The sequence below is a fragment of the Lepidochelys kempii genome, chromosome 2 (genome assembly GCF_965140265.1).
Source record: "Lepidochelys kempii isolate rLepKem1 chromosome 2, rLepKem1.hap2, whole genome shotgun sequence".
Taxonomy (NCBI): Eukaryota; Metazoa; Chordata; order Testudines; family Cheloniidae; genus Lepidochelys; species Lepidochelys kempii.
The window spans coordinates 99,341,427-99,367,955 of NC_133257.1; the positions used below are offsets into that span (position 1 = coordinate 99,341,427).

The window sequence follows — 26,529 nt, forward strand, 5'->3', positions numbered from 1 at the left end:
TGAAATGTTGGAGGGCGGGGGCAATTCTAAAGTATTTGGTTTGATTTTTAGTTCATGAAAGCTGAATATTGAGTATAACCTTGTAGAAACAGGTTTGGTAAATTTCTGTGTAAGGTTGTTTTGCTTCAGTGAATGAAAACATTATCTTAAAACTCAAGGTAAGAAATTATTATACATTGTTTTATGTATCTTTATATAAAAAGTTACAAGTAGCAAGCATATGACACAAAGAAATGGAACAGTAACAACAGTAATTGTGAATGCATGCTTTTTACAATGTATCTAATAAAAGGGATTTTTGCCAACTCAAATATTCAGTAACATACATGCAGATTATTTTCTCAGTGGTCAAATTCAGTCATTTTGCTAGATGCATATCCAACAAACATTTCTATTGAAGTGATTATGAATGGCTAAATACCTGATTTCAATAAATTGTTCCTGAAATTGGGTATCTTACTTCGTAACTTTAATTTAAAAAGAGGAAAAAAACAAAAAGAAAAATGACCAATTATGATAATAATTAGAGTCTTATTGCCATCTAGTAATTTTACTCAATATAGTTTGCTGAACTTTATCATGATATGAGAAAAGGTGGTCAGAGAGTCCATAAAACCTCTAGCTGGTGTTTCCATGGTCCATAGTTTCACATTTCATTGTAGCATGTTCAAAACCACTCAGGAGCGCACTATTCTCAAGCAGTCTATATAATGAAAACAATGTACATATAACAAAAGTTCAATGTAAAATCATCTTCTTTCACATATCACACAATAGACAAGCTGATAAAGACATAAAATGTATCAACTGAAATAATACTAACATAAAAAATAAAGCTAGGATAGTTTCAGCCAGGAACTAATTTCTTCTTCAAGTTTCCAGTAAATCTCAAAATGTATTGAAAAACTAAGGAGCACTTTGTGGCCAGCAACCAAATTACAAAAGAAACATGTTATTGTGCAATGGGAATATCTTGCTGAGGAAGTAAAAAACGTCTGTAACTCTTAGGTTTGGATAGAGGCAGTGGAATGAAATTTAGAAATATATCCCCTTTTTTTCCAGACAGTTGAAATAATTCACTCTAGATTTTTCTTTTCATAGTCCCCATGTTTGCATAAATAGTTCTTCTCTGAAAACAAAACACTGTTAAAATATTTTCTCCCTATAAAGGAAAAATATAGGTAGACAAATATATTTATCTACATAAAAAACATTAAAGCATTTACACTTTCTCCCTACAAAATAGATATAAACATCTGATTAACAATTGTATATATATAACATATGTGTATAGCCTATGATCTAGCTGTAACTTCTTTATGAAAGTTGAGATTATATTTATTCAGATAAATGGTGGTGGTAATAAATTAATTTCAAATGAACTGCCTACTAAATGACAAGTAAAATGATTTGTAAATGGTAAATATTAAAATGACACTACTAACTCCCAAAACTTGAATGATTCAAATGAATTGACAACAGGTTGCTTCATATCTTCATAACTAAAATAAGTTAGGCTGCCAGGTTTTACATGCTGTATCACATGATAGGACTTTTAAAACGTAATTTTCATAAATGAAACATGAAACACCACATCCATGCAAAGCATCTGTCTTTATAATGTGTTAAAATGCAGATCACATTTAGCAGTGGGATGTTACAAAGCTATCAAGTATAAGGATTTTAATAGATTTAATGTTTAGTTTATATTGTTAAAGAAGTCATCTGCAATTTTAAATTCTCTCTATATATAGATATTCAAAACTGACTCTATATACAGAGACTTTAGCTAGCTAGCATATATCTTGAAAACTATCAAACTTTGTCAAATAAAACAACATATAATGAAATGCAACAGATGGTGCATGTGGCATTCATGTATGTTTACTTACCTTGAATTTGCCTTTTAGACCCTAGTTGTGTTGTACTCAGACTCATGTTTGCTTAGAGACCCAATGAGGCAGAACCTGGAATGTTATGGCTATTTCATTCAACATAATAATATTTGCATAGAAGAAAAGAAATATATGCATACACACACTTAATAAAAAGTATATATCTTGCTAATTTGATCAATTTGTACCAATAGCATCGAGCCATTTACACTGGCATGCAGCTAGATTAAAAAAAAACTGATGAGTTTTTCAGAGACTAGCTAGCTTAAATGTGTGCACAAACACACACACACACACACACACAAACCAACCAACCAACTATGTAGGGAATATAAAACACAAAAGCACAACAATAATATATGCAAGGCAAAACACAAATACATATAAAAAGTTTCTGAGTGCTCTTTTCCAAATAAGTCATTCATAGGTGTCTCTGTTTTCCTTTTTTTTACTTGTAAACTTTTAATCATTCTTATTTACAGGCATTCAAGATGCAATACACAGTAAAAATAGCTTTTGTATTTAAAAAATGCCAGACTTCACTTTTTTTCATGGATTAGAAAGTCTCTTCTCAACAACATTTTTATATGTAAATATATAAGAATATTCTATAAGTACTGAAATGCCTCATTTTAAAAGGGAGAGAGAGAGAGAGAGAGAGAGAGAGATTAATGACAAGCAGTGATCTCATGGTTAATAACAGAAAAAATATTGTAATATTTTGAAAATATGGTCATTCAATTTGCAGAAAACAGCGTTTCATAAGAAAGGGGGTTTCCTTATCTCTGAAGTGTGTTTTGCATTGATCTGTCATGCACCAAAATAGGTCAATACTCCCCCTTTTTACTAATTTGTACTTTATTGTTTTCATGGATTATGGGACAATACTCAAGGCCACCTCTTAGCTATAAGGAAACCACATGCATGTAGCTCTTTCAAAAAAACTAGATTTGATCAAAAACTTCTTTGGATTAGTAAAAATTGTGTCCACTCTTAGTTGAGGGGTGTGTGTGAGTGTGAAAGAATGAAAGAATAAATGAATGAACAGGGGTGAGGGGCTTCAGGAAGGGAGAAGGTGGAGATAGAGAGAGGAGAGAGAGAAAGACAGAAGAAAATATTATGGCCTAACCTACAAATAAAAAGAAATGTATAAAAAAATGAGGAAAACAAGAATATTTTAGGGGCAATCAAGTCCTTATGCAATAGTCTTCATCAAAAATCTATTGATACTGACCGCTGGACAGCTTTATCATGTCTTGACAGCCTGTGACTTGTAGTTGGTACCTCTTCAATTTCATCTATCTCACACGCATCTGCAGCATCTTGTGAGTAGCTATGCTTCATGACAAGAATATTTCTCCTGTTCATGGGCTGGATGAGGGGCTTTACAGGCTGGGGTTGTATTTCTGTCAAGATAGAAGCATCTCTTGTGCTGAGGTTACTACGGCTGCCCTTAGTGCTAGACAGTTGTGATCCACAGTGATGGTCATGAATGCATTTTGAAGATGATCTCCGCAGTTTATGATAATTTTCAAAGTCATCTGCAACATCCGCAAGGTCAGCTGCAGCCCCTGTCCCTCTAAGAGTACATAACTCATAGTGAGGAGGCTCAAACACCTCCTGGAATACTGTTTGATCAAAGTCTGTTTTCCTTTGGACAAATTTTTTACGAGGTTGTTTGATCTGTACTATAACAGAGATAATAAGTAGGATGATCACAATGCAAGAGGTCACCCCAATTACAGTCCCACTGGTATTGGTAAGTTGGTCCAAAATGTTAGCCTTTCTTTTTTCTGTGTAAAGAAGAAAAGCACAGCATTAATATCCGATTAAAAAATAAATGCAGCCATGACTGTTTTGATGCTTAGCATAACATTGTTTCTATTCTGTGTTTGAGTTTACAGAAGCAATTTTGTAAAAACAAATAAAAAATGGTATTAATCAAAGATAGAGCAATCATATAGCAATACCACAACCTTTCCCATTTGCCACGTGATAATCAGAATGTAATCCAACTCAAAGATATGAAAGGCTAGTTTAGTTTTTAAACACTGTCTATAGTTTCATCCCCAAATCCCCATTGTATTGCAAAACAAATCACGAGTCTGCTACACAACACTTCTGTTTTACTTCCATCTCTCCTCACTAGATATAGGAGATTGGGAAAGGAGATCAATGAAAGCAGGACTAGTTTATGCGGTTTTAAAAATAAATATTTCTTTCCATTTGGAACTCATCTGAACTCCTAATATTGATGAGCTGAGCTGATGGTATTCAAAGATTGAGCTGAATCAGGAGAAAATGGAGGAGCTATTCAAAATAAGGTTTCCAGGAAAAATCCTCTATCAGCCTTTATTTATTTTATTTCCTAGAACCATGTTAATGAATATGATCCTTCAGAACACCACTGGCTTCAACTCAAAGGTTGATCCTACATACTACCCATACCTTTCTGTGGGCTGCCAAGTGCCAATCTCGCCCATTGTTAATACAGGGAAGAAAGAGAAATTCTCCCTGCCTGCTAAAATATCTGTCCCAGCATTAAAAAGGTTCAGTGAACTCTCAGAAAGAGAATTTAATGTCATCTCCCCCTTCTGTGTAGTTCTCTGTGGTTTGCTTCCTAATTTACAGGTGCCTGGGTGGGCTGATGGTGGCACTCAATGGGAGCTGAAAGAGTTCAGCACCTCTCAATAACAGAAACTTTAGGTACATGACTTTCAATGGGAAATTGTGAATAATGTTTAACTTTTAATTCAGCCTCATTTCTACTGTCAGTCTAATGCATAACAGATTGATGTTACTTCAAAATCAAAGGCATTCACAACGAATCAGTGACACCCACTGCTTGGCCTGCAGGCACCTTTTCTTGTGGCCTTCATGGTATTTAAAGTGATGCTTCACTCCCCATTGGGCTGCTACTGGAGGTTGGTTCCCGGGTCCTCCAACCAACTGATGAAGACCTGGCAGCAGTACCAGATTCAAAAAGCAGCAGCACTGCAATCAGCCTATTTGTTTGCTGGAGCCAGCAAATCTACTTCTCTAGTAAGAAATATAATGGGAAATAAATAAAAAATATGCCTTAGAGGTAATGGTACAGCTTCAGCATGGCACTTAAACGAGGGTAGATGAGATTCATTCTAGAAATTAAAGGGAGGAGTGGGTCCCCCTCCTTTTTTTTTAATTTATGAAGAAAAAAGAAAAGCGATATAGCTTTCCCCCAACTGTAATCCTAGCTTCTGCAAGGCATATTACTCATTTTAAGTGCTTCGTTGTGTTTGTTGCCGGTATGAGTTCATTTACATTTTATTTTCTTTCCCTGCTTGTCAGAGGATTTTACAGACTTCAGTGGACTTATAAGCTGACTGTTAAGCCACCCTCATTTTTCCCCTTGATTGGTTCCTAAATTTGGCTTATCTCATGTTTGCAGGATCAAATCTGCAGTGGCAGAATAAGCAAATGGTGTCCACAGCCTCAAAGGAGAGTTAGTTAAATCATCTGAAGAAAACAAATGCTGAATTTTTCAAAAGTAAAGGGAATCTGACATAGGCCACTTGGAAACCAGTGCCACCACCTGATCAAGAGTGCCAGTCTGTCTCCACGACACAGACGTCATGCCTGCTTTCCTGTATCTATTCTTTACATTTCAACTTGACTGGGAGATTATACATGGATTTGGCTGCTTGATACAGAATTACTCCTGCTGCGCCTGGGGTTTCAGTGCTGCTGTTGCTAGCAACAGGCATCACAACTGGAAAAACTGATTTCAAACATGATAAGGGATGCTTTTCCCTTACTTCCCCAGCCATCCACATTGATGTCAAAGTAGCTAGTGATAGCCGAAAGCTTTCTTTCTCCTCCTCGCCCACTTCATAAAAGAGCAAATAATGTTTATGCCCCACCTCCTGCCCCACTACTGTAAAGGTATCTATGACATGGACTCCAAAGTTGAGTAACAGACTAAACCTCACATATACATGCAAGAAAGCATGGGACACAGAGCCCAAGAAATCAGAGAGCCAGCCAATGGGTCACACCTATACAACCAAGTCAAAAGCAAAGCAAAATGGCAACATTTTAGGCAAGTTCACCAGTGTTTCCATCCCTCTTCTTCCTCTCAGTTGGCTGCTGTATATTGCCCCTTATTTGCTCTTGCTTGAAGCCTTAACCCGTAGGTCTGGCACATAGGTTAATAAGTCACTGAGAATAATCATGCTGTTCCCTACATAGTTAACTATCTTGACAATTCCAGTTCTATATACCTATAAATTACCTTTACAGTGGTTCTCATCCCAAGGATACACACAGTTCTGGAGTCCATTGCAGACCAATGTATTATTAATACACATATTACTATGGCAAAAAAACGAGTTGGCTTCACAGGGGGCTAAAAACAAAAAGAAGGAAAACCAATATTAAGCAGTAAATCACTGACCTTTCAATATTAAGAACACCTAGGAATGATCATAGAACATCAGGGTTGGAAGGGACCTCAGGAGATCATCTACTTCAACTCCCCGCTCAAAGCAGGACCAAACCCCAATTTTTTCCCCAGATCCCTAAATAGCCCCCTCAAGGATTGAACTCACAACCCTGGGTTTAGCAGGCCAATCCTCAAACCACTGAGCTACCCCTCCCCCATGCTGTAATGTTAAACAGCAATTAGCTATATGACAGAGGATCCTCAGAAGCAGTAATTCTTTATTATACTAGTCGCACCACTCAGCTCTCAAGTCACACACAGCCTACTAATCTGGGGCACAGGATTTCTCTCATGTTTAACATGGATCGGACTATTGCCCAATTTTTTTTTTTATTCTAATAAATATTTCCGTTTAGAATGTGTAGAAACTCAGTTCTAGATACAATACTGGTGTCAATGAATTAAGAGATTGATCTACCTATGTACTTATTTGACACATATTACAAGCATCTGAAAATAGACATTCCACAGGAGATAAAATACCCTGAATGATAAGAAAGGAGAACTACAATGCAAATTCACCCTTCTGATAACACATGTACAAAGATTATAAAGCTCTATGAGCCAGGAGTAGTGCATAGTTCCCCAAAGGTGCATAGGCTGGTGAAATCAAGTCAATACTACTACTAAAGCCTCAGGATAAAATTTGATCTGAAGGCCATATACTATCAGTCTGCACATGCAAAATCAATGCCATCAATAGAAATTGTACATGCTTATCAATGAACTATGTTGTTCAACTGCTGAAAGTCCTCGGGTATTAGGCTGGTAAGAATTCTCCTTCAAAATGCTTTAAAATGGTAACATTAAAAAATGTTTAATGCTACATATATTAAGTGTCATTTCAGTAACACTCCTTTTATTAAAAAGAAGAAATTCAAAGAACTATTGAGCATTTTTTAATGGCAACTGTTTAGTTATATCAGAGTAAAACCAATATAAACACACTGGTTTCAGCAAATGTTTGTGCTTACATAACACCGAAATCATTTGCTTAAAAAACCTGAAAGTTGTTAAATGATCTAATCACGTTGGTTAATCTGAAAGGATTGTGATGGGCACAATAATGACTTTAGAAGTCAACTGCTGTTCTCGTGACAGCATGTGTCCTATTTTTTTTTTTAAGTAGGACTTATGGTCACACACATGCTTGGCATTCAGACAGACGTATTTTAGAGCAGTTGCAGATTTACAAACTCAGAACAGTACAAAGGATTTATACTGTGGAACTTCATGGCTTCCTATATCACACAAAAAGAAATCCACTATTTAAAAAGTGCCTAAATGCAGATTTCCATAATTGACTGTCACGGCTTCTTCAGAGCTGTTACAGTCTGTTAAGCAAATAATAAATGTTATCAAAACGTGTACATTTCCCAAAAAATACAGTCACCCAATAGAACATAATAGCTATAATGTGTATTTTCAATTTTAGCACATACACCAAAAGCCACTTAATTAGCCAAGCAGATTGTAATGACTCCAACAGAGCAGGTATGCTCCATCAGCTAAATAATATGCCTTTTAAAAAAGAATAAATATTTATCTGTCTGATCACTAATATGTATTTCTGTGATAGCACCTTAATGTTTTTAAAAGGTCCTTCATGTTTACCCTCAGACTTTCCCTTCCTTGTTTTCATCATTGTATTGCTCTTTAAAAAAAGCCAACCCTATAAATTGGTAGAGTTAAATGTATAATACATGTCAAAGTACAGCTGGGTGAAAACTTGGCCTATTTGGCTTACAGGGTCTCCAGAGGTTGGAGGATCTATTCTTCTGTTTGACTCTTTGACGGTTCCACCCCAATGACCATTTGAGTTTGGAATTTAAACACCACATTTCAAAACCAAAGTTCAGCTAAGCTGAAATGGCTGGATTTTACCTGGCTTCCACAGAAAACCAACAGACAGGAGCAGCTTTGCTAAAATCTCAGCTCAGTTTGCTCAAAAGGCTGCGGAAAACTTCCCCAACCTTGCCATGGCCCCAAGCTGAGTTTTAAGTTTGTTACAAGAAGGTTGATCTTCTAAATTAGACAGAAACATCACAATAGCTGATCGTAGGCTTGAGAGCAGCAAGAGGAGAGACTGTGTTACAGTAGCACATACCTGCTGGTAGGGATGCACACCTAGCAGCAGATATGTGCTACCTCCGCAGTCTCTCTCTCTCTCTCTGCTGCTAACCGTTGTGTGGAGCCACTTGGCAGTGAGGGCTGGTGGAGACTCCATGTTATGTCAAACAGTTGCCTCCATATGAGATATTACTGCACTTGTACATTATAGCATCAGCCAGAGATCCCAATCAGAATAAGGCACCCTGTTGTACTGTGAGCTGTACACTGTATATATACAAAGACAATCTCTGCTTCTAAGAGCTTGTGCTCCAAGGGAAAAAAATTCACACAAGAGAAGTCTGAGCAGCCAGTCATGCTGAGGTGTGTGGATATATAGCAAGGAGGAAGTAGAACACTGGGAAATGGGACCAAAAAAAGAATAGATGGGGAGAGAAGAAAACAGAAAGGGAAAGGAGAGACAGTAAGAAGTTTGAAACAACAAATTAGAATAATCAAAACCTATGGTGAGAAAGGAACAGAGAAACTAGTCTCAGAGCATGGAGAGAAAGGTCTGAAGCAGCATTCTGTCCCTGAGGGTGTAGAGACACTTAGACGCCTATGTCTTTGTTCTGGCCTTAGTAAATCCTAGCTGTTGTGGTCCTAAGCACCAGAGAGGAGACTAATGATGGAAAATCAACCCCCATAAGGGAAATTTGAGGAGCAGTTTGACGGAACAGTATGTCACAATGCACAGAAAGAGAGGCAGATCCAAATGTGAGAATGTGGGGGAGGTGGATGGGGGGCGGGGGGAAGATAAAGACTACCAGTAGAAGATAAAAGCAGCATTAAGGGGTGAGAGGAGAGCATGGGGTACAACAGAAAAAAAGCTAGGTAGAAGTGGTGGTGAAAAGAGGTGAGAAACATGAAGGCTAGAAATGAATAGGTTACAGTTGTCAAGGGATAGGCAAGACAAGCCTCAGTGTTCTCAGCAATGAGAAAGAGGAAGGTAAGGAAGACAGTGTGGTTTAGAGAAGTGGCAGCAGATTTTAGAAAAAGCAGCAGAGCCTGGACATGTGGGGGGAAGAATAGTGAGGGATTAGAGGACATCAACATTAGAAACTTTCGTGACAGGGAGGGTAGAGGAATTCTCAATTTTGAGAAAGGTGGTAGAAGACAGTTTTAGAGGAAAGAAAAATTCACTTTTTAATATATGTAAGGTTGACATAGTGGGACACTCAAAGGGACACTTAGGAGATATGGAAGTGGATGAGATCACCCAGGGAAAAAGGGAAAAAGGAATAGATCATGGACAGAATCCTGAGGGATGTCAACTGAAGTGAGGATAGAAGAAATGAAGAACCACTAAAGCAGGAGTAGGACAGAGTTTCATGACAGGGGTTAGTTCATGGTGTTGAAGGTAACAGAGAGATCTAGAAGGAGGAGTATGTAGAAGAGACCTTTAAACTGGACAGAACGGACATAATTAGTGATGGCCCTACTGAGGGCAGTTTCAGAAAAGCAGCAAGGGTGATGAACAGGTTAGAGGCTTTCAAGGTGAAGGTGGGACTTCGGTGTATCAAGAACCGATATGTTAAGAAGCTTAAAAGTGAAATGGAGGAGGAACTGAGCAAGGGTTTCTTAAAGGCAGAGGAGACAAGAACAAACAAAAGAAAAGAGAAAGGAGTAAGAGGTTGAGAATAAAAGAAAGAAAAGCTGAGTGATGGAACTCTGGAGGAAGGAAGAAGCAGGTGGAGGATAGGTCATGGGGCTAAATGTATAGAGAAGCAGGACAGCTTCAGAGCCAGTCTGGGTGAAGATGAACATAGTAACAGCAATCAGAAACCCAAATGTAACAAACTCATAAATCTAAAAAATAAGAATATACACCATGTTTTAGATGTTTAAATTAGTTTGCTCCTCCTCTGCTCCCCTGAACCTTTGGGAAGGGATAAAACAGTAAATTAACCTTTGGGATTTTTTGATTAGTGGTTCTTGTGGGAGCAAAGGATGGGATCTAGCAACACTGAGGGCGTATCAGTGCCCCAGATCACAGGGGAAGTTGCTCCAGAGCAACTTCTGCATTTTAAAGAGACACAACAGAGGAGTTTCTGATGCTCACTACTCCAGAATGTGGGCATCTCAGTCACTCCAGAAAGTAACAGAGTGGACTAGGGATGACTAGTGGACTAGCGAAGAGATTTAGCTGGTCATTAGCGTCCCCTGAAGAAGATGTCAAAGAAGACAGAATGAAGATGGCATCAGGTAGAGTGGGATGGTTGATTATAGGGTTTGGTGGGATACCTAAATGTTTCAGAAATTGATCATGAAAATGATCAGAGTTCAGGGTGTGTCACTAATGTTAGGGGAAATTTTAAATTTAGGGGTAAGTTTTATTGCTCACAAAAAGTAGCTTTTTATATCACTGGCTACAGCTAAGTGCAATATGAGAAAACATAGCACACACTTCTCCACACACCTCTGCAAATGCTCCTGCAAAACGCTTGCTATTCCAGACTGGAGCCTCTCTCAGCAGACATCCAAGTTAGGTGTAATTTCATTACTATTCAAGAGTTTCATTTGGGAACTAGACTGGCATACCCACACTCATTTTTCCCCTGCATCTCAGAGCAGATTTAGATAAAGATCCCAGAAGGAGACTGAACTAGAAGTTCGTAATGTACACTCATTCAGCACAATGACCAAACTATAACACAACCCATCATAGAATCATAGAATATCAGGGTTGGAAAGGACCTCAGGAGGTCATCTAGTCCAACCCCCTGCTCAAAGCGGGACCGATCCCCGACTAAATCATCCCAGACAGGGCTTTGTCAAGCCTGACCTTAAAAACTTCTAAGGAAGGAGATTCCACCACCTCCCTAAGTAATGCATTCCAGTATTTCACCACCCTCGTAGTGAAAAAGTTTTTCCTAATATCCAACCTAAATCTCCCCCACTGCAACTTGAGACCATTACTCCTTGTTCTGTCATCTGCTACCACTGAGAACAGTCTAGAGCCATCCTCTTTGGAACCCCCTTTCAGGTAGTTGAAAGCAGCTATCAAATCCCCCCTCATTCTTCTCTTCCTCACACTAAACCATCTCAGTTCCTTCAGCCTCTCCTCATAAGTCACGTGTTCCAGTCCCCTAATCATTTTTGTTGCCCTCCGCTGGACTCTTTCCAATTTTTCCACATCCTTCTTGTAGTGTGGGGCCCAAAACTGGACACAGTACTCCAGATGAGGCCTCACCAATGTTGAATAGAGGGGAACGATCACGTCCCTCAATCTGCTGGCAATGCCCCTACTTATACATCCCAAAATGCCATTGGCCTTCTTGGCAACAAGGGCACACTCTTGACTCATATCCAACTTCTCGTCCACTGTAGCCCCTAGGTCCTTTTCTGCAGAACTGCTGCCGAGCCATTCAGTCCCTAGTCTGTAGCGGTGCATTGGATTCTTCTGTCCTAAGTGCAGGACTCTGCACTTGTCCTTGTTGAACCTCATCAGATTTCTTTTGGCCCAATCCTCCAATTTGTCTAGGTCCCTCTCTATCCTATCCCTACCCTCCAGCATATCTACCACTCCTTCCAGTTTAGTGTCATCTGCAAACTTGCTGAGGGTGCAATCCACACCATCCTCCAGATCATTTATGAAGATATTGAACAAAACCAGCCCCAGGACCGACCCCTGGAGCACTCCACTTGATACCGGCTGCCAACTAGACATGGAGCCATTGATCACTACCCGTTGAGCCCGACAATCTAGCTAGCTTTCTATCCACCTTATAGTCCATTCATCCAGCCCATACTTCATATTAGCTAACTTGCTCTATTTTTCTTTTATAACCTTAAATCTTTACAATTTTAACTCAAAACATAAGAAAATTCTAGTTTTAAATAGTCCATATCAAATTAATGCACCAGTTAAAGGCAGTTTTTAAAACCATCTAATACTTTTTCCAACTGCCATTTGAATTGCTGCCCAGTCATTGAAGCACTATTTCATGACTGTGTATGCCATGTTACAAACACAGAGAATCTTTGCTTTCTGCTTGATTCACATCCTCTCAGCTATTGAAAATGTTGGACACAAGATGGTGCACTAAGACCAGAGGATCTAAAAACACATTCAGCGCTCAGAATATGAAGTAAATGGGTGACCTCATGGAAAGAAAAAAAAAACTGTTTCTTCTTACAGCACATATTAGGGACAATGACTAAAACCCCAATATATAAAAGATACAAAGTGGCCTCTCCCCTGAAAGCCTACCATTTGGGGGCACTCATCTGCAAAGTTCGACACCCAACTTCTAATCTCTGCTCCAAATCAGGCACCACCTCATTCTGTTTTGTAAAGGGAGCCTAAGTCCCCTTGTGAATCTACTCTGATGTTTTCCCCCAAAAAACTATTCAGTAAATTTGTGTCAAATTCTTAAATAATTTTAGTCAACATCAAACTGCACTTTTCAGCAAATAAACCAATTGTCCAAAATTTTTTGCACAGCTCTAATTGAGAGTCATTCCATAGGCCCAATTTATATAATACAAAACAAACAAAAGCAGTATTTTTTTATTTGTTCAAAGTCTAATTTGCTGCTTTTACCTATAGATAAGGTAAAGTAAAGCAAACAGTCCTCTCAGCAAGAAACATTTTATATATAGTTCAAGCAACTATGATTCAGGAATAACCCAAACCTCTACTACAACCCCCAAAAGAGTGTATGATACACACACATTTATATGCAGTATATTGGATGTCTGTGTATAATATGAGTGAAATATACTATTATTTACCTTCACCAAATTTCTCTAAGCTTACATGGCTATTCTAAAAAACAAACACTATTATACAGCAGCGTCAAAATATTTGTATAAGGTCAAATCCCAACTTGTCATTGAACTGGTGAGGCCAGAGCTTCACAACCCAGCTGAGCTCAGTTACCATGGAATGGTTAGTGAATTCTCAGAGGCATGCCCTCTTCAGGAACAGAAATGGAGCAGCTCTTCCCCATCCTCCCCCTGCCACATCTCTTCCCCTAGGATATTTCTTCACTACACAGTTAACCCAGACTCTTACCTGTTTTCTACCCAAACCTCCCTCCTAACCATCCACACAGAAAAGCCACTGACTCAGGTTTGGAGGTGATTTCATACTGGGCCAGCTGTGGGGGTGTGGGTTAGAATCTGTGCTCTGTTTAAACTCAGGCTGGAACCCACACACTAGGTGATGAGGATGCAGGCTAAATCACTCAAGAGCTGATTGTCGTCCAGCACCTTTATACAATTCTCCTGAAGGGTAGACCAACTAGTTCTCTTGCAATGCATAGTTGACTGGAAAAGAATCAAAGATTCTTAACACAAAGAACCATGGGATATTCCCCGAGACTGTATGTAGAATGAATGTAAAAATAATGAGGACACACCAATAAGGGTAGGGTTTTGCAATGGGGATGCCCATACTCAGGTACTCAAAGCAAGGTGTTGATCACCAGTGCGATCTCTGCAATGAAGATGAAACATCAGAAGCTGAGCTAGTGACTCTATCCCCCACGACAACACATAGTAATGAGGGTGTTGGGAAGTGAGTTCACATTTCACACAATCCCCCAGAGCGTCAAATAAGTCACAGCACTGTGAGCAATTATTTACATTTAGCCAACGGCTCAATTGGGACTGTTTATTCCCCACTCCTCCTTACTGAAGAAGAAGGACTTTCTTTTTACAAGATCATGAGAAGTGAAATCTTTCAGGTATTCTTCCCACCATCCTTGAAACAGTGAGAAAAGATTTGTCCTTCAAACACTGGAGAAAAAATGCTATACATCTTCCACTTCATTTATGCCATTAAAAATGTTAAAATAGCACACACTACAATACACTTGTTATTAATCATGAAGGTGGCATAATGTGTACTTTCCTTTCCTAACATTAATGACAGCATAGTACCAAAAAACAAACAAAAAGAACCAACCCACCCAGCACCTTCATTGCCATTAGGAACTTGTCAATAACAATATTTTACTTAATGCTATTCTGTCTTGTTTATGGCTACCCTGAAGCACATTTGGTCAGTTTACATATTATTTTATTATTGGTTTTATAATACCCCTCAGAGCCCCAGTCAGGGACCAGGACCCCATTGTGCTAAATAACGTACAAATACCGGACAGAAATACTGTGTCTGCCCCAAAGAGCTTACAATTTAAGCAAATGGGAATTTTGCTAAGGGTTAGCAGTAGATACACACCAGTACTTAAGGGTTTTTTAAATTTAATTTAATTTGTAACTGTTTGATTAACATTAAATAATGTGGATTATGGTCAAGATTCTACCACTCTTAAATGATAGGTCAGGTATCAACTTTGGTGGCATAAATGCGCCCAAAGAGTCAAAGGTGTTAACATGACTCTGTACAACACTTTTAAACAAGAATCAGGGTTTGGTATACAAGACCTCAGCCTGCTTAGTGCCATGGCAAACACATCATGACAAATCCTTTTAACCCTTCAATAAAGATACAGAAAAAGAAGGAAAAACAGTTAAAACCATTGAAATGTAAAGTATTAACTAAGGTTTTCATCTTAACAACATCCCTTATTCCCTATCCCTCCTGTTATGGAGAAATTTTAAAAGGAAACCCTGCTAATTGTTTTAGATGGTGTTAAAGATGATAACTTTATTTGGGGGTGGGCGGGAGGGAGAGATGAAGTTATTTGAGATGGGATGGAGACGTTGTTATTCTTGCTGTTGTTAAAGTTCAGTCCAAGTTTCTAGAAGACAAAACAAACACAAAGGGAAGAGAAAAGACAGTAAATGCAGCTTTTGTCTCTGGTGTTGACCCATTTTCAACATTACTACTGGAAAGCCGGAGGCACAGAACTCAGCCTTAACAGCCACTCCAGGGCCTGGAAAACTTGTACTCGCATCAGGCTATTTCGAGGATTGCTTTTAGCTGCCTCTTTTTCTTTACAGGCTTTCAGAAATGTTTCAAAATATACAGTCTTGGCTGGCTAAACCAGACTCTTATTAGACAGAAGGCAAAAGGAGAAAGATGGGAAAGAGAAGAAATTAGGTAAGGAAGGAAAAGGACACATGGAGGTGGGAGAGCAACAAAGTCTCACATCCCAGATGCTATTTGCGATTTAGCAAGACCTAGTGGTGTCATCTGGGCCCCTCTTTCTGACTCACTTGGGTCAGGACATCCCTCAGGGTTAGGGTGAGGAAGGTCCAACATTTTTACAGTGTATCTTGGGGTCCAAGGAAATCGCAGAAGTGGCAGCCATGATGGTGAAGCTCAATCTTTCCCCGTATTTCAGTCAGCAATTGTTGCATTAGCTTCCACCAATTTTTCTTCCAAGTCTCCTTTTTGGAGAATCACAAAAGGGATTTATGGGTGGAATAGGTCATCTTCCCTTTCTTTTGTCCACCAATTAGGCCTATTTTCTAACACACCAATTTTGGTTCATTGACTTCCAGTCCCACATTTGTCTTGTGTACCAGGCAGGATCTTAACATAGTCCTTGAATTATATCAGTAGTTTAGACTTTTTGTTTAGACTAATTCAGTCTGTCTCTGTTTTGCACCTTTTCCCACCAACATTTATTGTCCCTAAAGGGCCAACAAAATGTCCCTAAAGGGTTAAAAATCAGTTGAGGATCAGTGTGGCAAAGGGTGTCCCAAACATTCCCTCTTTCTCCTACTATCCTAGCGGGAAGGAGTGAGAGTAGCATGAGTTTTGTCTATTTACCACTAAGTTCTTCATCGCAGAGACTTTTTCTTACTATGTATATGTACAGTGCTTAACACACGGTTGGTTATGAACTAACATAATAAACATAATAAATAATAGAGTCCCTACACTGTCTCAATCCCATTGGAGGATTGCCATTACACTAGACAATCCTCTTTGGGCAGGCTAATTTGGCTGGAAGGATGGATTTAGCTGGTAGCACTGTGCAAGTAAATCTGGTCCTATATTCCACAATCAGAATATGTTTGGGTTTAGAGAAGGAAACTAGGAAGAATCGTAGAGCCTCCTTTAAGACAGCCAAGCATAATAGGACTTCTAAAAGGCTCAGTGCAATCTTTTTTTAAACTGAGGATGGTGATAAAGGGAGGTAAAAGAGTGATATTTTCTGATGGGGGTTGGATGAAGGAGATTCCCTTATTGGCAAGCATGTCCAGTGCACTCAGGATTATGGATAGAGGGATGGAGTACTAATAAATAGCTGCCAGAAGTAATAAAATGAGCATCTTGTCTGTTGTGCATACAGAGGGATTTTGGGTTATCCATATATCCAGGTTCTGAGAGTCTGCTTTTAGGTTAAAGCGTAGGTGTGGCTTTTCAGAAGCAAAGCTCACTGAAGGGGCTATAGCTCTCTGTAGATAGTATGTCTGTCATTAATCAGGCTGGAGATCACTGTCAGAGTTAAGGTAGGTGAAGTGAACAGTTACTAAGTGGGGAAGGAAACACCTATAATATTTATAAGGATAGTTCAGGGAAGAATAATTTTTCAAGTCTCATCTGAATGTAAAACAAACAGCTTTTTTTTCTTTGTTGTCCTTTCCTTATGCTCCTGTTATTCGGATTTTAAATATAATTTAAAATTCATATTTAAAGTATGCTGCAGTCACTGACTATCACATATAGGAATTATTAAGTACTATTGGGGCATGGTAAAAGGGCATTTTAAAATGAAGTTGTATTTTGAAAGAACACAAAATGGGATTGAACCATAGCCAGATGAATTGAACAGACAGAGCTTAAATGAACAAAACTCAATGATATTTGATACAGCTGATGATTCTACTCACTGAATACTGAGTTAATACTGATGTGTTAAGAGTCTCTGCTACTATTTCCGTCATATTAGAATCAGTCACTGAGTTTTGTTGGTACAATCAATTTAGACTCGCTTTGTATGATACTGTTGCCCTTACTTCCGACACTAGTGTCCAATTGTGATACCATTGTCATTCCTCTGCAGAGCAATAGCAAATGTCCAGGTTCTTGCAGGACAGCTTCCCACTGGAGGAGAAACCAGTGATGTAGAGTTTGGGAATATTCTAAAGCATAAACTTGTTTTAGTTACACATATACACCAGTCCTGGAACACAGGTACTTAAACAGCATTCAGGCAAAGCCTTCTTTCAGATTTCTCTACCTAGAATTAATGCCCAGTTCCCAGGGAGATACTGTGCCTAAAGAATGGATTCTACTGAGAAACTGAGGCAGAAAGCAAATTCTCCTGCTACTTGCAAACCATCAGGACCACTGTCACGACACAAAGCCTTGCATAACAAAAACTAATACCATCATAGAATGTGTTCCAAAGCGTGAACATTGCACTCTAAGAAATGGAACTTGGAAGCTTTGTGTAACAGTGCCATTTGGTGACACCTATCGTAATATGTAAGAACATTTACTTTGCCACTCTTTCATAATTGTATTTTGTCTATGCACATGTGAAATAAATACTACTAATAATGTGAAACCCTTACTAAACTCCACTACGAATACCACCATGGACATTTCAGAGCCCAGTTCAATAAGGCGGGAGGAGGAGGAGCAGCAAAGTGGGAGCGAGGGTGCTGAGATGGAGCACTCCAGACAGGAAGGTTGAGTATGATAACAGGACATACACGAATCTGTGATTGTACCATTCCCCACCCCACCCCCTTTCCCTTTCTGTTTCCCAAGCAGTTGTGTTTCTTTTCAATAAATGGATTTTTTTGGCTTTGAAAACATTCTTTATTATTGCATAAAGTAAAAGATACCTTACCCCAGGAAAGAAATAGGCACTGCAAGTCAGCGTAGCAAACACAGATTCCTACTAACATTGGATCCACTGCACTTCACTCCCATGCAGGGCACCAGACATTACTGGTGGCTTTCAGCCTTAAATTGCTCCCTTAAGGCAACCCTAATCCTTGTAGCCCAGCGCTGGGCCCCTCTAATAGCCCTGTTCTCTGGCTGTTCAAATTCAGCCTCCAGGTGTTGAACCTCCGATTTCCATGCCTGAGTGAATTGTTCACCCTTCCCTTTACAAATGTTATGGAGGGTACAGCACACGGATATAACCGCGGGGATGCTGTCATCGGCCAGGTCCAGCTTCCCATACAGAGAATGCCAGCAGCCCTTTAAACGGACAAAAGCACAATCCACAGTCTTTCTGCACCGCCTCAGCCTGTTGTTGAACCGCTCCTTGCTGCTGTCAAGGCTCCCTGTGTAGGGTTTCATGAGCCACGGCATTAAAGGGTAAGCGGGGTCTCCAAGGATCACAAAGGGCATTTCGACTTCCCCTATGGTGATCTCCTGGTCTGGGAAAAGAGTCCCGGCTTGCAGCTTCCTGAACAGGCCAGTGTTCCGAAAGATGCATATGTCATGCACCTTTCCAGGCCAGCCTGCGTTATTGTCAATGAAAGACCCAAGGTGATCCACAAGCACCTGGAGAACCATAGAGAAATACCCCTTCTGATTAACGTACTCAGAGGCTAAGTGGGCTGGTGCCAGAATTGGAATATGTGTGCCATCTATCGCCCCTCCACAGTTAGGGAAACACATTTGTGCAAAGCCATCCACAATGTCATGCACATTACCCAGAGTCACGGATCTTCTGAGCAGGATGCGATTAATAGCCCTGCAAAGTTGCATCAACATGATTCCAACGGTCGACTTCCCCACTCCAAACTGGTTAGCAACCGATAGGTAGCTGTCTGGACTTGCCAGCTTCAAGACTTCAATAGCCACCCGCTTCTCCACCGTCAGGGCAGCTCTCAATCTCGTGTCCTTGTGCCGCAGGGTGGGAGCGAGCTCCTCACACAGTCCTGTGAAAGTGGCTTTTCTCATCCGAAAGTTCTGCAGCCACTGATCGTCATCCCAGACTTGCATGACGATGTGATCCCACCACTCAATGCTTGTTTTCCGAGTCCAAAAGTGGCATTCCATGGTGGTGAGCATGTCTGTGAATGCCATAAGCAAACTCGTGTCATATGCGTTACTCGAGTCGACATTATTGTTGGAGCCCTCACTGTCACTTTGGATCATAAGGAATAACTCAACTGCCAAATGTGACGTGCTGGCAAGACTTGTCAGCATACTCCTTAGCAGTTCGGGCTCCGTTCCCGCAGACCGAAAGGGAAGACAGAGCGCGCAGTACAAAAAACATTGAAAGATGGCGCCAAATGTGGACGGAAGCTGGGATTGCTGGGATGCAAACCAATGTATCACGGGGCTTTGAGACAGGACCCAGAATGCCCAGGACCCGCCGCCCCCTTCCCACAAACCACAGCACCAGAATGGGAAGAGGTGCTCTGTGGGATAGCTGCCCATAATGCACCGCTCCCAATGCTGCTGCAAGTGTCACAAATGTGGCCACGCCAGTGCGCTTGTTCCTGTCAGTGTGGACAGACTGCAGCGCTTTCCCTACTGAGCTCTCCAAAGGCTGGCTTAATCAAAGCACTCTACATCTGCAAGTGTAGCCATGTCCTCATATATCTGCTTTAACTTTGAACTCAGACACACAGCAATAATCTTCTATGTCCATAATCATCTCTGGACAACTGATGTGGTAGATGCTTCTGATGGCAGAATTTAGCCTTTAATGTGTGCTAAGATTTTAACATGTCAGTGACAGTTTAGAGGAAATTAACCAGTTAATGTGACATGGAAAAATTTTCATCTGTCCTGCCAGAATATGGTTTAACACATGATGTTTATTATAAAGCGGCTATTCACCAGCTGTTGTTGGGTATGTTTTGGTTTGGGCGGGGTGGAGGGGGTTTGGCTGAATAACGTTTACAGAACTGTTTCCAGGTTTCATGGAATACACATTTTAAAAAATAGTTTTCCATGGATATGATTGAATTTTGAATTTCAAAGCCTTGTAAACATATATTTGCTCAAATCTTGGTCATAAGTTGATGATTGTATGCATTACTCTTTGGGTCTTTAGAGGCAGTGAATCCTCAATGCCTATTTCTCGGTTTCTAAGGTAACAGAGACAGATTTTTTTTTCTTTTTTCCAATCAATCAGACTTTGAATATTCAAGACTTCTCCAGACAAGGAAAAAAAGCAAAAAAACAGTATAATCTCAACAGAGGATTCTCCCTATATTTTACACACGGGCTTGATTTATAGACAAGAGAAACACAAACTACCCTTAAAACTGCAATGTGAGAGAACTGTGACAAACATAGTTGCAGGTCAGTAGAGCGTCAAGAATATTTAATCAGAGTCAAACTAAGGAATTACAAAAGCGCACCTCTACAGTCTCATTGTTTCATCATAGCATACATACAGAATGCAGATGAAGAATATATCTGATGGGATTATGCACACATTCTAGTCACTGATGGCATTCTGGTAAACCAAATCTTTTTATTTGTGGAACTCTGTCTATCTGCCTACAAGTTATTGCTATTGCCTATATTTGTGTTACCTACCCCTTCCTCCCCAGGACACTTATTACTTACTTCACTGTACTGTACATCAGTTGCAAGATGCATAGCACTAAAGATTATATGTTTAAATATAACAATAATCATTGTTCATAAATAAATAAACATATAGTCCTTTCCTAAAAAACAACCATGTTATTTTCATTAAACAAAAACATATGCTTTTATCACAACTGGTTTAAATTAATCATTTTTGGCAGCTGGCAGTGTTGACTGTATTTTCCTCTTACTCTGAGTGCAGGAGTTGTTGCTGTTTTTAGTCTACAGATTAAACAAGAGGTTGCCAAAAATGATTATTATTCAAATTTAGGTTTTTGTATCTTTTATAAACCATAACTTCATGTAAAGTTTCTGGATAACTTCTATGGTTACTAAAAAATTAAATAAAAGAATTTAAACCATCATCCCTTACTTAACAGGAATGATGTACCTGCTTATTAATATACACACATCATCTAGTGATAAAATAATCATATTGCAGTTCTCCAGTGCCCTTCATCTTAATATCTCAAAGCACTTTGTAAACAGTCAGTGATTAGGCCTCACAGAAACCTCTGTTCAGTTTGATCACCCTCACCTTAAATAAATGGAAACTGAGGTGGACAGAGGTTAAGAGACTTGCTCGAGGCCATAGAACAATTGAGTGTTAGAACTGATATCCAGACCTTCTGCTTCCCAGTCCTGTCGTCTAACCACTGTCTCACAAATCATCACACAGTGTAACATATGAAATAAAAACCTGGCTTGTGATTTTAATAGCTTGTTAAGGAACTTCTTTCAGTTCTTACTCTGTATGAAGAAAGCGTCATTAACAGTTTATGAGATATCATTTGACATATTGAAAGATAGAGTGCTTAGAGTCTTACGTTCTTGGAAAGATGTGAAGAGCATCTGGAATCGGCTGTTTCGACTGCCTTCATCTGCCCACATGCGGATTACCCCAAGACCTGTACGCAGCATCACATCATTAGCAACAGTGCTACAAAATTTAGCTTTTAAATCCTCCACTGAGCTACTTCCATCATAGACAGCCACAAAATTCCTTTTGCATTCATTTGAATTCTGCATTTCATAGTCCAAGAATCGTAAATAGATCTACAAAAGAACAACAACAATAAAAGAACTGTATAAACCAAAACAGGAACAAGAACAATTAAACAGCACTTTTCCCTGTGGTGACAAATAGACACTTGAACTATAATCAGATCACCATCTTTTTGCTTTTAGAGGTGACAAAACACAGGCCACTTTTATTGTTTTTTCATCAATACACTAACTGAGTACTGTTTATTCTTCATCACATTTTGCCTTGTTCTAAAGTCTAGTCCAAAGGAGGTCCAAATGCTTCTTTTCTTCCCTATTCTGAGACCCCGAGCTTCCAATTTAAACTCCTAAATGTATCCCTTTTTGGAGAAGCAAGTGTGTCCTCTAATCACCCAGCCTGATGACAGGTCAGAAACTTCTTCCTGTACTGACACAATATTGCTCAATTACTCACCCAGCCAGAAGAATAATAAGGCAAATACTTGCAGCTCCCTCCAGACAGTCAATGTGTGTCATCCTTGTGACATAGCTAAGCTCCACTGACTCAGGAAGTGAGAATCGAGAAGCCATTCAGAACCCAAACATTAATCTCTTCATGTTTCCTCAAGCAGTCTGGCCACCATCTCGGTCTTTATCAACAAAGCCCTTATCATTAAGTCAACAGGGATGAAACCAACCGTATTTCAGAGAAATTAAGCTAAAACCCTATGAGTCTTTAATAAAAAAATATTTTTTTTCTGAAATTTTAAGCCATCTTATCAAATGTAACTAAAATAATTATCCTGGCTAGAGAATCCAGTAAAACAGTTTATTCATTTTAAGGAAAACTTATTCTCAATTAAAATCTATATGACCTCCATTAGAGGAAGCCATATTACTGATTTGAGAGCCTTTCCTAATAAATTAAAGCAAAATCAAACATACCAGTGTTACAGAGAGTAAATCAGAGGTTAGGCAGGCACATGATATACAATTAGACCATAAAGGATAAGCAGCACACCTTAGGAAAATATTGAAGAAAGCTAAATTACAGAGAAAAAAAATCAATCAATCTATACATCTATACATGTATTTGAACCCAATGATTGAATGTATCCCAAAGCTGCATCTTTACTTCGAAACAAAAAACAAAAATAAAACCCCATCCAACTGACGTAGTAATCAGCATTACTTCTCCCTCCAATGAACTTTCTGCACAAAAAAATCTTGACTTCAAATAGTTCTTCCTATGAAAAGACAGAAGGGGAAGAGCACAATCTCTCTATTTTTGTGGCTTTGAGAAAGTATATAAGCACTACTCCTCCCAGACAATATGGAGGAATCTAGATGTCATGACACTCATGTTTCAAAACTCCTACTGCTTAGAATGAATGGGCACTATTGTACAGCCTGCCACTTCACAGTGTATATTTCCAAATTACCTATTAAATTTTTAGATACAGCATTGAATCCATTGGTACTTTTTATCCCTGACAAGTAGTCTCTCTTTAGAGAATGCTATGAATAGGATTTGTGATAATCAAGCCAGAGCATGAAAATAGGGTTGCTTGATTTCATTATGTTCATCTAGTCCTTATTTTAATAATATTGTGCATTATTTTTTATTTACATAGTATGTTTCACCCCAGGTTTTAAAGATGGTTTACAAACATTAATTGAAAGCCACAACACTCTTGTGAATGTTAACATTCTCATTTTACAAATGAGGAAACCGGGTCACAGAGCAGGTAAGTGACCAAAGTAACAGTGTATCAGTAGCAGAACTATGAGCCAGAAATCCTGACCTCCAATCCCATTCTCTAGCTACTAGCTCAAGCTCTTTCCCAGTGGATGTACTGGAGTAGTCATACACTGATGAGCATGACTGAGAGGGTTATATTCCAACCAAATTGCTCTAATGTGATTTTTACTCCTGAACAGTTTAGAGGATTTTATAAGAAACCATAAGTTGAAGAGACTTAAGTTGTGTTGATCTATACAAGTGGAACATGTTGTTTTTATCCATAAACTCTTCTGTCTGCAAAATGTTATTTCATTGAGTTCTATCTACAGTACTGTACTTAGCATGTAACACACACAATTAAGAGTTGAAGCTGACAGAAGAATTATTACACTGTTCTTTTTCGTGTGTTGTCAAACTTTCCTCACCGTACTGACCTTTTTAAAGGCACATTGTCTTGGAGACCACCTCTGCTATCACTCATGAGTATATATAATTCATCCCTGGGGCATCTATAGCAATTACTTACATAGCAAAGTAGAAATTAGGAACCATTTATGTATAAAAAGTGTATTTTTTAAAAGTTAATCTGTGTTTTGCTTTTACTGTCACCTCTCTTACTATCTGTTCTGTTCCTCTCTCTTTCCCCGGCTACCTTCTCCTGCACATGAATGCTGCCCAAACACTCATCCTCTTCTCCCTCTGGTCCTCAACTTCTTCATTCTCCTCCTACTTCCTCCCTCACCCCAACTACCCCAGATGTTCCTCTGTTACTGACAGCTTGTTTCTCTAGTCCCATAGGAGATTCCAGTCCTCACAGTAGCTCCTAATTCCTCTCCTCCACTTCTTAAATAGCATTAGCCCCTGATACAGACTACTTTGTATCCAGTAGTCTTTTACAAGCTCCAGGCTTCTCTTTGCTGGGAAGATTCGGTATATCTGTAGGAGGAGCTGGAAACAAGCAAGAGAGTCTCCAACGAGCACTCACCCAGATCTGTACAGGCCACCAGCAGATGACTGTGAATTCTAGGCAATTACTTTTCTTTTAAAGGGCCAGATTGTGAGTGTCTCCTGGCATTCCTATGGAGCAGGGAGAGGCAAACTAGAATATTTCCTCTTCCTTGCATCATTGTGCAGGGCCTCTTCACAGTAGCAGCCCATATGCTCGGGGAAGCATATGCCCCTGCCAAAGCAAGACTCTGAAAAAAGGGGTGGGTGGGAAAGACAGGGTCATGCCACTTCTGTACTGATGGCTCATATGCTGTGGAGTACAGTCTGTCACATTCTACTGAATAGAGCAGATTGCTCATTCCCTGTGCGCAAGGAGAAGCACAACAGACATTGAAGCAAATCCCCGCCCCCCAGTGCTCGTCCTGCACTAGTGCAGCTCTGCATAACATCCTGCGCTAGATGGAGACATAAATGTTTATCTTACTTTCCTATGCTCCTTAGATGGGCACTGTGGTTACAAGTTATGGTAAAGGGGGATGGCGGAATACATGGCTTTTTCTGAGGTCAGCCCCAACATCATACCGTGATCTGGCATTTGTGACAAGCAGTGTCACCCACATCCTCTCCTGGGGACTGCAACCAGTGTTTTACCAATATACCAGTTCTCGAGAAAGTGTGGAGTATGGATCTACTCTCACATGTGGATCTCTGATAGGGAACCCCAGAGGGCCTTCACCACTTCATTGAAGTTAATTACTATATTTATACCCCAACTGCACTCTCCACAAGGAAGGAGCATTTGAAAGTATGGCTGAATCTTTCATGCCAACTACTCTCCCATTCCAAAAAACACACAAATGCATTATTCTAAAAGCTGAATAATAATAGTAAGACTAGTTTAGGGGTAACAGCTTTCATTCCTGACAAAATAAATCCGGGGCAATTTTCATCACTTTTACTTAATACCATGCTCACACTATATTGTTAACACTCGGTGCAATTTATTCATCCATTCACTATCGTCATTCACTTCACACATTCCTCTTTATTTCTGCAGGCTTCTGTTTTGAAGACCTCCGGTGGTCTACCACCCTTTAACCTTATAAAACAGTAGCCTATTTCTGAAAGTAGGTTAATATGAGAGCAGACAAGGAACAAACAGGATGATAATGTGGATTTTCACCTCCCCATTGTTTGCAAACAAGCCAACAGTCTGAAGTTCATAAATAAAATATATTTGTTTCCTAGTCCCAATTCTATTTTCACACAGTTTGGTATAGTAAATATAGATTTGTCAGAACTCAGCATTGATGCATTGGATTCAAATAATTAGCGTAAACCTGTGTGTCAAGCGTGCAAAAGAAAGAGAGCTGCTCCAGAACCAAAATGTAGATTTGTACATTCAAGCCAAGGAAGACCTGATCCTGTCAGTTTCCATGTACTCACAACTCTCAGTGATCATCACAGGAGTTGAGTGCATTCAGAACGTCACATAAGGAAACCAAGCCTTGATCCAAAGCGTATTGAAATCAATCAGTGCCTTTCATTTGACTTCAGTTGGGTTTGGATCAGTCCCACAATGCTTCACGAGATCAAAGACCTAATTCAGTGCATTACTAAAAATTGAATCACAATGAAAAGGACTCTGACAACTTGGTATCTGGTCAGCTAAAAAAAAAAAAAAGAGCTAAAAGTAATCTCAGGTACTATACCACCTGCTCCTTCATGCCTCTGCTAATTTTTGTAGTTTTATCATTATATATTCCTATATTTCTCTAACCTGATGATGTGTGAAACACCCACACAAATAGTGGAAGCTGACTAACAAACTGATTATGCTGGAAGAAAGAGTAAAACTGACTGTGCTGTCTAATTCACAATGCTCATGATCGAAAACCCAAGTTTACTGAACTTTGGGTCAGGCTTA

At 39.4% G+C, this 26,529-nt stretch overlaps 1 protein-coding gene across 11 annotated transcripts in view; it reads right to left on the reverse strand.

Moving 5' to 3' along the window:
• Positions 1–210: 210 nt before the first annotated feature.
• Positions 211–26,529, reverse strand: part of NETO1 (neuropilin and tolloid like 1) — an 86,189-nt gene continuing 59,870 nt past the window's right edge. For 2 of the 11 annotated variants that reach the window (XM_073331744.1, XM_073331747.1), the window contains exons 7-11: positions 21,754–21,982; positions 6,166–6,279; positions 3,130–3,688; positions 1,893–1,967; positions 615–1,162 (exon numbers count right to left, since the gene is read on the reverse strand). In XM_073331744.1, coding sequence (XP_073187845.1) covers positions 1,907–1,967; positions 3,130–3,688; positions 6,166–6,279; positions 21,754–21,982 — 963 coding nt within the window. In that variant the 3' untranslated portion in view covers positions 615–1,162; positions 1,893–1,906. Of the gene's footprint in view, positions 1,163–1,892; positions 1,968–3,129; positions 3,689–6,165; positions 6,280–21,753; positions 21,983–26,529 lie in introns of all 11 variants that reach the window. The other 9 variants (XM_073331742.1, XM_073331743.1, XM_073331751.1 and 6 more) reach the window with 8 other exon arrangements.